General features: G+C 37.9%; 1 protein-coding gene across 1 annotated transcript in view; it reads left to right on the top strand.

The window, feature by feature from the left end:
- AMFR (autocrine motility factor receptor) overlaps positions 1-13134 on the top strand; it is a 30112-nt gene that overhangs the window by 3365 nt on the left and 13613 nt on the right. Inside the window, exons 2-7 of the mRNA XM_087827300.1 lie at positions 3715-3807; positions 6971-7135; positions 8469-8621; positions 11281-11321; positions 11485-11617; positions 12451-12584. Of these exons, the coding sequence (XP_087683426.1) occupies positions 3715-3807; positions 6971-7135; positions 8469-8621; positions 11281-11321; positions 11485-11617; positions 12451-12584 (719 nt within the window). The remainder of the gene's footprint in view (positions 1-3714; positions 3808-6970; positions 7136-8468; positions 8622-11280; positions 11322-11484; positions 11618-12450; positions 12585-13134) is intronic.

Genomic DNA, 13134 nt, shown 5'->3' with positions numbered 1-13134 from the left:
AGGTTGGAGAGGAGGCGCCAGGGTTCTTATACTGACAAATACTCAGGTTTGACATGGTAACTTGTTTCCTCGTGTCTTTTTAGAACTTTCACTTGAAAGCTTCATTCCAGATAGCTTTTATTTGTTGCTCATTTCTAGACTTGCTTTTCCTTTTTAGATGTCCCTTCCATTACATTACCTCTGGATTCACTCCATCATTGCTGTGAATTGTTTATGTGTTTTGGCCTTTCCACCTCATCTTTCTTACTCATGATCTCCTGTCGTGTCATGCGTCCCCTGTCCCCACCCCTCACTTTGTATGAACTTGCTTCTTAAATTGCCAGAGGACATGGTAAAATGGTGAAATAGAAATATGAAACAATGACTTAATAGTATGCAAATCTGACTTAATTACATGCAAATGAAATAATTTAAATAGAAGTTTCAAGGGGGGAAAAAATCACTGGAAACAAAAATGGATAAAAGTAAACTGACCATTTAGAGCAGAGATTGGCAAACTGTGGTGGCCTGTTAGGCCCAGCCTATTCTTTTACAGTCTGTCAGCTAATAATGAGTTTTACATTTTTGAAGGAAGAATATGTGGCAGAGAGAGTGTCGCCCTAGATATTTACTAATTGATAGCCCATTAGAGGAAAAGTTGCTGACTCCTGCTTTGAAGAGCCCATGTTCATCTAATCACATAGTTTCTGAACTGAAAGTAATGTACTAGGTTTGAATCTTTATGAGTTGCATATTCCAAAGAAAATTGAGAAAAATGTTAGCTCCATAAATATTGGAGCAGCTGAAGAAAACGACTGACTCATAAATAATAGGATATAAGCCTCAACAAGCAATTTAAAAAAATAGGGAAAATCTTCCGGGTCAGGAGGAAGGAGACTGCTAGTTGTGTACTCAGTGCTTTGTGTACATAATCTCATTTATTTCCCTTGTATGCTTCTTTGAATTTTATTGGCATTTTATACTTGTCACTGGGAGCCTTCCGAGAAGTAATACTTTCCAGTTGTCCTTAAAGGGAGGAGACAGACGAATGGTGCATTGGGGGTGTGGTAGTTAATGCTGGTGTTAAATAGACTGAGAAATACCCATTTTCATCATGTCCTTGAAGCAGTTCCTGGTAGTTTAACCACATTTCATCACAAGCTCATAAACAATGCCCCTTGGTGGCCAGCATTTTACCAGATCAAAAATACCTTTCAAGGTATTTTTGGCTAATCCATTTGTTATCACCCTTCTTTTTCTCGCAGGTCAAACTACCTTGTAATTTTGTTTCTGTTTTCTTAGGTAGGACTATTTTGGTCAGGAAATTTTCTCAAGAGGCCTTAGAGTAAAGGCCTGTATGCCTAAGTGGGGGTTCCTTGGGTCAGTATGATCTACCCTGTTTTGTTACAGGCTGCTCAGGGCCATGTTTTTACTTTGTGTAGACTAATAAAAGGCATTTGGTGAGGCTTTAAAAAAATATATGGGTGATTGGATTATGAGGGCTTTCTGTTTGGGGCTTTTTAAAATCAAAGGTACAAAATTTTTTATACCTTTCTTTGAATTTAGAAAAACTTCTTTTAAAAAGTTTAACTGAGAAATAGGAAATAATACTTTATTTTTTGTTTTGTAGCTGAAGATGTTTGAGAATGCTGTTTTGGGTAGAGAAACTATTAAGCAACCCTAAATTTGATTTATTTCCTTTGCTCACACAGCTGCCTGCCTGCTCTATTAGATGTTTTCCAAGTTCTGTGTCTTGTAGATTCTAAAAGCTCTTTGAGTGTAGATGCTAAATGTGTTGAATTTATTTCTTTATTTCATGTGCCTATGTGCAAAACCAGGAAGAATTCTTTTTTAAAAGTATGCTGTAGTTAGGTTAGGGTACTTTTGGCTGATTTTAAGAATCCTGTTCAGCTGGGTAATGTGGCCTGAGGAGTTGTAGTTGTGGTTTTGTCTTTGGATGATTTTCTTAATTAACATGAGTGAGATTCCCATTGACTGGTTTAGAAGCACAATGGAGATGAGTCTTTTTAACACATTTCATCGCCTTGAAAATTAGGATCTAAGCTGTTTGTTGGAATGTTTTGAATGGGGCTGTTCCACAGGGAGTCCTAAGTTAGGGGTATAGGATGTTTTGGATAACTAATTTGGGATTTTTTTCCTGGTTATTTGAAGGATTTAATTACCAGAAGAGTTTCTATTTTCAGCAGAACTATTTTTGTTTCGGTTCTTTAAAAATATGTCACACACTTCCTTGCCCCATTAAGCAGGCAGAATAGAACTAAACATAATTTAATATTTTTCTAATGAATCAGGGCTGTTCTACTGAAGGGTGGATGGTGTGAGATACTAAAGGGAACCTGAAAAGATCTTAGGGAGCTTGCTTCCTTATATTGCTCTCTTCTTGCCCCTCTTTCTCCTCCTCTTCCTCCTTCCTTCTTCCCCTCCCTCCCCTCCCTTTTTGTAACAAAACCCACCAAAATTATTTACTTCTTTTAAAAGTAGAGGGGAAAATGATCTGGAAAGAGGAATATGGCCACCTTCATGTAAACTTAGTGAATCAAAGATTGAAGCAACCTTTTACATTGACTTGGCGTTCATTTTCATTTGCTCTAATAAAAGTCATCTTTACTATCTTTATCAAGGTTCTTTTGGTTTTTTTGGATCATGCAGTGTTTTAAAAAATCATTTGAGCATCAGTAATGTGTTGTGCCACACTAGCCTTGTGGTCAGGGATAGCCCACTCTTTCCTTTTGTAATGCCCCACCTCCTGTTGAAGAAGGCCTTGGTTTTCCTTTGGTGTCTCACGGCTGCCTTTCGTTTCTCAGCCCCTCCTGTCAACTTGCTTCTTTCTCCTTCCTGATTTCTCAGTTCCATTCCCCTCTAATGTCCCAGAACCTTGACTTTAAGGCTAACACCAAGCAGAGTACCTTTTAGTTGGCAGATTATCTCATTACAATGCATTTTAAAATATGCATATGTATTTTGGTTCTCAATTCTTCATGTTCTTGTGACTTTTTTTTTTTTAAACACGGGGAGTCTTTTATTTTTTAATTTTTATTTATTTTTAAATATATCTTTATTGATTTCAGAGAGAGGAAAGGAGATGGAGAGAGATATTGAAACATCAGTGATGAGAGTCATTGATTGGCTGCAGCCCGCAACCCGGGCATGTGCCCTGACCGGGAATCGAATCCCGATTGCCTGGATCCTAGGTCGACACTCAACCGCTGAGCCACTCCCGGCTGTGCTCTTGTGACTCTTTTGTGACCATCCACCCTTCTCTTCCCACATCCTACTTGTTGGGCAGGGTATTTGGGTGCTGGATTTTACTGTTGATAATGACTTCATTTTCTAGAAAACTTCATTAAGACTATCAAAATTTTAATGCAGGAAATGATGTACATAGGAGATTTCCACAGTTGATAAGGTACATATGGATTTACACATACAGCACAAAGTTTGCACACAGTTTGGTTCAGATTAAAGGGGAACGCAGCCTGCTGGAAGGTATATGTTAGGACAGGCCTCTGAATTTACTGGCGCCTCTCCTCCTCCTTAGCCCTACCCATACCACCTTATAAAAGTGCCCCTTTAGATATTACTTATCTTGTCCTGGGATAGGACTAGAAAGGTTCAGTCATTAGGAATGATGGCTGAATTCCTAATGCAAAGTTTTAGAGCTGCTTTCCTTTTCAACAGGAGGAAACAATCTTTCTTTCTTTGGTTTGTATACAGGTTCTAGTCAATACTGCTTGCTGTGTTTTGATGTTGATGGCTAAGCTGATCCAATGTATTGTGTTCGGCCCTCTTCGAGTGAGCGAGAGACAGGTAAGTCCAGACAGCAAGGATAGATTCTTGTGACCAGAGTTTTTTTTTTTGCAGTGATATAATTTCAAATTTCCAGGAAAGTTGCATTGATATTACGAAGAACCTGATTCATAGTTAACATTTTGTCTCATTTGCTTTAACTTTTGCCTGTTGTTTCTATACTTATTTTTTCTGATCTGTTTTTAAAGTTGTGGACATCATAGCCCTTTACCTCCAAATACTTCAGTATATATTTCCTAAGAGCAGGAACATTTTCTTGCATAACTGTAGCATAATGGTCAAAATCAGGAAGTTTAGTGTTGATAAAATATTTTGTGTAATCTCCAGTCCATATTCAGTGTAGCCAGCTTGTTCCAATATTGCTCTTTAGAGCTGTTTTCCCCATGACTTTTATGAATGTAGTTTTAAAAGAAGCATAGATTTTAGTTTGAATAATCATAAATATCTTTAGAATGAATATGGATTCTTTTCCAAAGGAATTTACTGAGAGATTTTAATTTTTCCCTTTGGAAAAGTAATTTAGGATTGTTCTACAAGCAGAAAATTAGATGCTTTTTTTTTTTTTTTTTTTCAGGTGAGACTGATTGAACATGATTCTCAGAATGCGTATGTGAGCAGGGCAAATAATAAAGAATTATGCCGCAGGATACTGCATAGATCAGCAGTTCCCCAAAGATTTTAGTGGATAGAGTATAGAATGGTGTGTTTTAAAATAAGAATTTAGATCTGACTTTTAAAATAACAACATACAAATAAAACTATATTTTACTTTATCTCATCTCAGTGCTAAGACACAGGAACCTACTCCATTAAAAGTACAACAATGGCTTCACTCCTTACGCTTTTCAACCCAGATCTCCTGTTATCAGATCATCCGAGGTCCTAGTTTAGAGCTGAAATGCAGTTACTGTGGGGGTTGAGCTTCTTGGATGCTGTTATGAGCAGGACTGTTTGTTTCCCCAGAGACTTTTCATTAATATCATCACTTTCTCCAAAATATCAACTCCAGAAGTTTCCCAGATTCCCGTCTGTGGAATGTAGACTTTTTTGGGTAGAATACAAAAGCTGCTTTTAATGCTTCTTTCTTCTTCAAGAAAAACTTTTGACTTGTGGGCCAGAAGTTGATCAGGCAGGTAAGCCATCTAATTGCTGATGGATTGAGCTGGCACCAGTGGGCCTTAGATACACTACTGCTTTCTTTTTCTAAAACGTTAAGTATCAGTTTGAAACTTAACAAAAAACAACCTAGGAGTATTCCAGAGATTTTTTACAAGACCTAGAGTTAATCATAATGGGCACATTTATTACTCAGCTCTGTGTTTAAGCTTTTCAGTGTAGAGAACATTTTCATGCTGTTCTGTGATGACTTTTTGACTGCTGTCATTCAGTAGCACTTACTAAGCACCATTCTGAGTTAGGACTAAATAGAACTGACATGGGTTTGCTCTGTGAGTGCTTAAAAGATCGAGACTGGAGGAATGCTAGAGGCAAAGACATTAACTACCTAAAATGGGATAAATATTAAACTAAAGTGGTGGTTTAGAACAAGGAAGTTTTTTAAGCACTTAATGCCTATTAGGCACTTGTCTAAGCACTGTACATATATTAACTTATTTAGTTCCCTCAACAATTTTATGAGTATGAGATATAAGCCGTTAAAAGGCCCCATTTTATAGGTGGGGACACCAAAGCACGGGGATGTTAAGTGACTTGCCCAAAGTCACACAGCAAATAGATGATGGAGTAAAGACTCAAAACCAGGGAACACAATGTCCTTGGTTAGCCTTGTGCTTTACCTGCCCCAGATCTGGAAACAGACATCCACCAAGGACTGCTGGTTTGTTTCTTCTTTGTACAAAAGGTGTACAGTCAGTGTACTGTGTGTAAAGTTCTTAGAAGAATTCTTTACATAGTCATGTGTCAATCTGTTACATGGTTAGGTTCAAGTTCAGTTTCATTCAATTTTGCTTTTTTTCTGTTTTCATTTTTTTGACTTTGTGAAATATTTACATGGTTCCAAACTCTATATAAAAGTAGACTTAGAAGTCACGTTTTTATCCCACCATCCCCATAGTTGGCTTGATAGTGTATTTTAATATCTGGTGGCTCTTTTTTCAATAGAATAAAGATTTTTAAAACTGGAAGTCCTGAGTGTAGGGAGAGTACAGTGAAGCAGATATGCATTGGTCATGGGACGTACACTTACACAGCTTCTTTGGAAGTCAGGTAGATGGCTGGATAATGCTGAAGAAATAGAAACTTATGTAGAGATATTCATCACAACATTTTCTGAATGGTGAAACAATGAAAAACAGTTTCAGCGTCCATCTGTAACCACTAAAATGATATACTCAGAGAATATTCACTGACATTGATAAGAGTCTTGCAGTATGATAGTGAAGTAAAGCAGTGTACAGAAAATGTTTTGCACACAGGGAGAAGCTAAGAAAAACGCATGAAAATGTTAAGACATCATTTTTGTTGTTTTTTTTTTTTTTTTTACTTTTATTGATTATGGGCTGCCAAATGAGCATGTTATTTTTGAATCTGAAAGATGTTAAAAAAAAAGTCTAATCTTTTCTATTGCTTGTTTTAAGAATCCAGAGAACAGACATAGTATAAATATTTGTAGCCCTTACCATTCTTTTCTATTTTGTATCGGAAGTATAAATATATGTATTATTTAATTCATGAGGAATTAGACTAATATCACTCCCCCCTTTTTAAAAAAAATATATCTTTATTGATTTCAGAGAGAGTAAAGGAGAGGGAGAGAGAGATAGAAACATCAATGATGAGAGAGTCATTGATCGAGCCCATAACCCGGGCATGTGTCCTGACCGGGAATTGAACCCCCATCGCCTGGATCCTAGGTCGACGCTCAACCTCTGAGCCATGCCCGGCCGGGCATCACTCCCTTTTGATGACTGAAATTCCCTAAGTGATTTAAGATTATAATCCAAAGTCTGCAAATTACTTTCCAGGAGTCTTACCTCTATTCTTCAGAGGGCTTATTTTTTCCTTTGCCTTTTATGTTCTTGTGGACACGTGTTAGAGCTGAGATAGAATGTTTTCTCCACAGAAGTCGGCTTTTGTTATGTTAACTTCTCTTAAATGGGTTAGATGTGATGGTACTAACCTTTGCAAACATTTTTCTTTTTAGCACCTCAAAGACAAGTTTTGGAATTTTATTTTCTACAAGTTCATTTTCATTTTCGGTGTGCTGAATGTCCAGACAGTAGGAGAGGTGGTCATGTGGTGCCTCTGGTTTGCTGGACTTGTATTTCTGCATCTGATGGTTCAGCTCTGCAAGGACCGATTTGAATATGTGAGTTTTTAGCCAAGCTCTTTGCTTGCTGTGCCACACATTTGCCAGGTTTATATCCTATAATGTGAGGGAGCCATAATAGGCGTGTCGGGGTAGGTCTGTAGAGGAAGACTTCTGGATCAGGTACCCACTGCCTGTTTCTTGAGGGACTTTTTGAAGCAGCCAAGGAATGCGGGATCAGTGTCTCCTAGGGAGGCTTCCTCCCCTACACAATGGTGTATTACATTACAGTCCACGTGGGGTCAGTTCGCCTACACAAGTGTTTCTGTCACAGCACAAGAAACCTTAATATATAAACTGGATAAAAGCTGGTCTCTTCCAGATATTTTCTCCTCTAGTTTGCTTCCATTTCCCTCCCTCTTACTCTGGCTCTTGGAGCTCTTATTTCTGATTAATTTACATTATTTCCACCCCTGGGCAAGGACTGAATTAGCTCTCTGGTTTCCTTGGTCCCAGGAGAAGTGAATCCTTTTCCAGCTGGGCACAAGATCTGCCTCTTGGCTTCAGATCAGAGCTCTGCAGGTGAACCCTCACTCTTGAGTGCTCCGAACTAATTTCATAGGACCCAGATAAACCCACAGTTCTGCTCTTCCATTAAACCCATTCCAGGGCCTTGTCTGCCCCTTCTTTACCCATTCATCATGGACCAGTGGCTTTTGCACCTCTGTGTGAGTTAATTCAGTCCCCAAAACTATAGCTCTTTCACAATTCAAGGCCAGGAACAGGAGCTTCTAACCTCCCTAACTGGTTTGCTGTCTACACCTTCCTGCTCAGGAGCTACAGCTCCAGGCTGCCTTTTCCAAGCTGTTGCCTCTCCTTGCATGCTATTAACATAGCATTATAATACTGTAGTAGTAAATCCGCACCGGGGTTACATTTCAGTTGTCCTAGCCCTAAGGACTCCGAATGTCCTCCAAGTGGGTTCTGGGGAGGGGGCTAGAGCAAGAGCAAGAAAGAAACACAGTGTGGTGCTGTCCTGAGTCCTGTTGAATATTAGAAGAGAGAATTACATACCTCTGGAAAATTGCTTCTAGAGATTTATAATCCCACTGGTAGCATCCTTGAGAATTTGAGGTGACAATATAATGTGTATTGTTATATTCAGTAGTTTAAATGATAAAAATCTCTCTATATTATCTCATACTCATGTTTTGGTTGGTTGGAGGATTTTGGCCATCTGGTAATGGGATGCTTTTTTGTGCTTCCCATTTGGACATGAAGCTAAGCACAGATCCCCAAGCAAAGCCACCAAGATTAACCTTGAGTTTCTCATTGAAGTTTCACACTGCCACGAAGAAGAATGAGCTTTCTTCTTCTGTTTTGTATGTTTCAGCTCTCTTTTTCTCCCACCACTCCGATGAGCAGCCATGGCCGAGTTCTGTCTCTGTTGATGGCTATGCTGCTTTCCTGCTGTGGATTAGCGGTTATCTGCTGTGTCACAGGCTACATCCATGGGATGCACACATTGGCTTTCATGGCTGTGGAGGTAAGATGTAAGATGCAGACAGCTTTTTGCTCTGATCACATTTCTGAATATTTTCAAGGAAGCTAGAGGAGTATTGACAGGTTATTTCCACCCATGAAGTGACTGATGGATATTTGGTCTTTCATTGTAAGAAGTGTTTTTGAGTTCTGTCCTGTGTTGGGTACTGGTACTAAATGCTTTTATGTGTGTGATTTTGTGTAATCCTTGCTTCAACCTAATTAAAAGTGATTATTTTTGCCATCATTTAAACAGTACTTACTGTATACTAAGAATTGTTCTAAATACCTTACCTGTATTGACTCATTTTATTATTCCTGTTCATGCATTGGAAACAGGCAGAGAGGATGAAGTGAATTGCTTAAGGTTCCGGAGTGGCAAGTGGCACAATCAAAGACCAGTGACTCCAAAGTAGGAAGGATATTTCCCTTAAGATACCATAAGCAGTGATTGGTGGTGATTAAAAAGGGGTACTCTGTAATTGTGTTTTTTCAGATAGGGCATGAATTAAGATTTTATAGAATAATATAATATATAAACTATATTTATTATTTTGAAAGAATAATTTGATATTCATATATATTTTAAAGTTTGCCTCTTAAACCTTTCTGAAAATACCAGTTTCTATTCATTAGAAGTCAAAATTTTCTGAACTTATATTTAGTGACTTTGCTTTTTCCTCAGACCAAAGGCAAAATACTTTTATCTTGTCCATAATAGCAATTAATGAAAAATATGAAATGATAGATATATTAAAGCTGATTAGCTAATATCAAAAACACTAACTTTAAACTACTAATTGGGAATTTGTTGGAATAGGGTTAAAGTTTATTTTGCTTAATAGCTGTCATTTCTGAGTATAATATAGTAGGTTACTTAAAATTAGAAAAGGAACATTTAGGTGCTTAAAAAAAGCATTTGTAATCCTGGTTGAATACTTTCAGTATGTGAAAAGTATACAACTATATTTTCTCTTAAAAAACATCTGTCTAAAACTTTATTTACACTGACCAGTGTTAATTCGTTTATTTTATTTTATTTATTTATTTTTAAAACATATCTTTATTGATTTCAGAAAGAGGAAAGAGGAAGGGGAGAGAGAGAGATAGAAACATCAATGATGAGAGAGTCATTGATCGGCTGCCTAACCCACAACCCAGGCATGTGTCCTGACCGGGAATTGAACCCCGATCTCCTGGATCCTAGGTCGATGCTCAACTGCTGAACCACACTCAGCTGGGCAATTCGTTTATTTTAGATATACTTTATTATAAACCATCATTTGAATAATACTGTTTTCTTTTTTGGTTTTCTCTAACTTTTAATTAATATTAGGCCAAACTTTGAACAAGGTATACCTAAAAATAAAGACATTTAAATTAGGCCTGTTGGGTCATACTATAGTGCCTATTTTTATTTTAGTTCATTACTGTTTATTCTTTTAAGATAATTTATCATGGTATAGGTTTGCTATTTTAAGCTAATATAGTTTTATTTTTACAGTGTTTCTCTTCTATGTAGGTAAAATATTTTCCATTTATAACTGGGAGTGCCCTAATCTCAAACATAAATGATTTAACAGTTCTATTCTGGTAGATTAAGAGGAAAATGGTCTTTTCTTTTTTTAAAAAAATATATCTCTGTTGATTTCAGAGAGAGGGAGGGAGAGGTTGAAACATCAGTGATGAGAGAGTTGTCATTGGTCGGCTGCCTCCTGCATGCCCCTGACTGGGGATCGAGCCTGCAACCCGGGCATGTGCCCTGACTGGGAATCAAACTGTGATCTCCTGGTTCCTAGGTCAATGCTCAGCTGCTGAGCCATGCCTGGCTGGACAGGGAAAATGTTCTTAATATCAATTTCTATAATACACAATACCACCAGGGGCTTATTTTGTTTCTGATTTCCTTCATTCTCTTTTCTTCCATGTGGGCAGAGGGAGTGCACACAACGTTATGTAGAGAGCAGGTGCTCATATCTAGGGTAGTGCTACCTAAATTATACTTGGGGTATAGGCTCACCAAATATTAAAAAAATCCTTCTTAGGTAATCAGTGTGTAACTTAATGCTGTATAAAATAGAAGTGGGCATCCAATCACTAGGATGACTCCAGATTGTAGAAGGTATCCTCAGGAGATGGACAGGTGTAATTGATTGTCACCTATCAATAGAAAAGAGCTCAATAAAAGTTGAGTTGCATGAAAATATTCCATGGAAGTTTGAAGCAGATGAAATAAAATGGTTGGTAAACTTGAACAACCACTGTTTTTTCCTTTTCATTTTATTGAGGTGTCGCTGACATATGGCAGGCACTATAAGTTTAGTTGTACAGCATCCAGACTTGACTTACACATACTGTGAAATGGTTACCATAATAAGTTTCCTTAGCATTCCTCGTATCGCACAGTATCGCACAGTATCCCACACAGTACTGTCAACCGTAGTCATCATGTTGTCCATTACACCCCCAGGACTTATGTATCTTATAACTGAGAATTTGTACCTTTCGACCCCCTTCACCCACTTCTCCCATCCCCACACTCCTTGGACAACCTTTGAAATTGAACTGAGAAATGTTTGACTTTTATCATTTTGTAGAAGTAAGTTTGGCCTGAGGAATCCTAACTTTGACTAAAAAGAAAAATGTATCTGTTTTTTTTATAGTCTCTTCTTGTCACAGTGAGGACTGCTCATGTGATTTTACGGTGAGTAGAAATTTGGGAGGGAGGTGATTAGATCTATTCATACAGTTTATTTTAAGATATAATGTGTATAAAATATATAAAAATGTGACTATCCTATGTCATGTTTAAACCAAGTTCAATTGTAACAGAAAATATTAAGACGATTTTTCTGTTTTCATCGCAGATATGTAATCCACCTTTGGGACCTCAATCATGAAGGGACGTGGGAAGGGAAGGGAACGTACGTCTATTACACAGATTTTGTCATGGAGCTCACTCTCTTGTCCCTGGACCTCATGCATCATATTCACATGTTGGTAAGTTTCCTCAGAAGGAGCTAAGGTTTTCAGACTCAGGAACCCTGGTTAGTACATTAACAAATAAAACATTGGTGCATGAGCCATTTAAGACCATAAAAGAACGCAGCTGTGCCTTTCCTCTTTTTGCCACTGGGTATAAAGCAGTGTCCTGGAACCACTTTGGCTGGCGCCCAGCTCAGGAGGAGTTTGCTGACTCTCCTAGGAGATTGTGAACTCTGCTGACCTAGTCAGTAGATAATTCTTTTAGCATAAAGTTAAGGGGTTTCCTCTGCCCATAGTTTCTGTGGGTTGTAATATTTTGCAGTTACTTTGTAAGTGGTAACAGGAATTCTTGCAGAGTTAGCTACTTCATGGATTCATAAATTTTCCATCTTTGTAGTTAAAAACATCTTTATATTTAAATCCTCCCACGTCATTGGCGTGCAAGAAATGACAACGTTGAGCACCTCATTCATTGGTTAGTACGTCAGTGATCTCATAATGGTGAGAGTCAACATATTTGGTGGATAATTTATTTAAATTATAAGCCTATCAAAGTAGTATTTAAAAACTGTTAGGTTAGATACAACACATTTCTAAATAACTTTGAAAATAACTTTGAAAACATACTTTAAAAAACCATCTATAGCTTTTGTTAAGGGAAAAAAAAAAGATCTCCCTCTGCCAACCCCCCAACAAGTGCTCAGAGATCACTGTTAACATTTTGTTGTATTTACTGCTGCTTTCTATGTTCAAATACGTAACAATTAAGAGCTTCTGTTGCACACCTCACCTTCATCACTAGCAGGCTAACATTCATTTTTATTTTATTCTCTCCCCCTCTTGTGAAGTTATTTGGCAACATCTGGTTATCCATGGCCAGCTTGGTCATCTTCATGCAGCTGCGTTACCTGTTTCATGAGGTCCAGCGTCGAATCCGCCGGCACAAGAACTATTTGCATGTCGTTGGCAACATGGAAGCCAGGTGAGTAAGCACAAGGTGCCATTGCCCAAGTTGACTCATTTTAGATCTTTAAAAATAGCATCCCAGGAGAACTTGCTTTTATAAACTGGTAACAGAATGGTGAAGAGTACAGGCTCTGGAGTCAGACTGCCTGGGTGTGAGGTCCCACTTACCTGTGATTGTGGGCAGTTTACTTAACTCTCAGTTGCCTCATCTCTAGGGGTAATAGCAGAACCTTCTTCCTGGAACTGTTGGGATAATTCAGTGGGATAATATGTGTAATAAAGTTGGAATATTCTAGTATTGGATATGTAGTATGTGCTCAGTAAATATTAGGTTCTTATTATTTTGTCATTTTTATCATTATTATTATATGGAAGCTTCCTTGGGTATCAGCCCTCTTTATTTTAAGAAGAGGGGTCTCACTTATTCTTTACTCATGCATGTTTACACACACACACACACTCTCTCTCTCTCTCTCTCTCTCATACACTCACACATTCTTAACCTCATTGAAGGAGGCACTCACTTGCCAACCTGAAGGTAAAACAAGCCTAAAAGTGTGAAATTA

This window comes from Miniopterus natalensis, chromosome 18 (genome assembly GCF_054644295.1).
Source record: "Miniopterus natalensis isolate mMinNat1 chromosome 18, mMinNat1.hap1, whole genome shotgun sequence".
Classification (NCBI taxonomy): Eukaryota; Metazoa; Chordata; class Mammalia; order Chiroptera; family Miniopteridae; genus Miniopterus; species Miniopterus natalensis.
The sequence above is the reverse complement of the archived record's forward strand: the minus strand, read 5'-3'. Positions and strand labels throughout refer to the sequence as shown.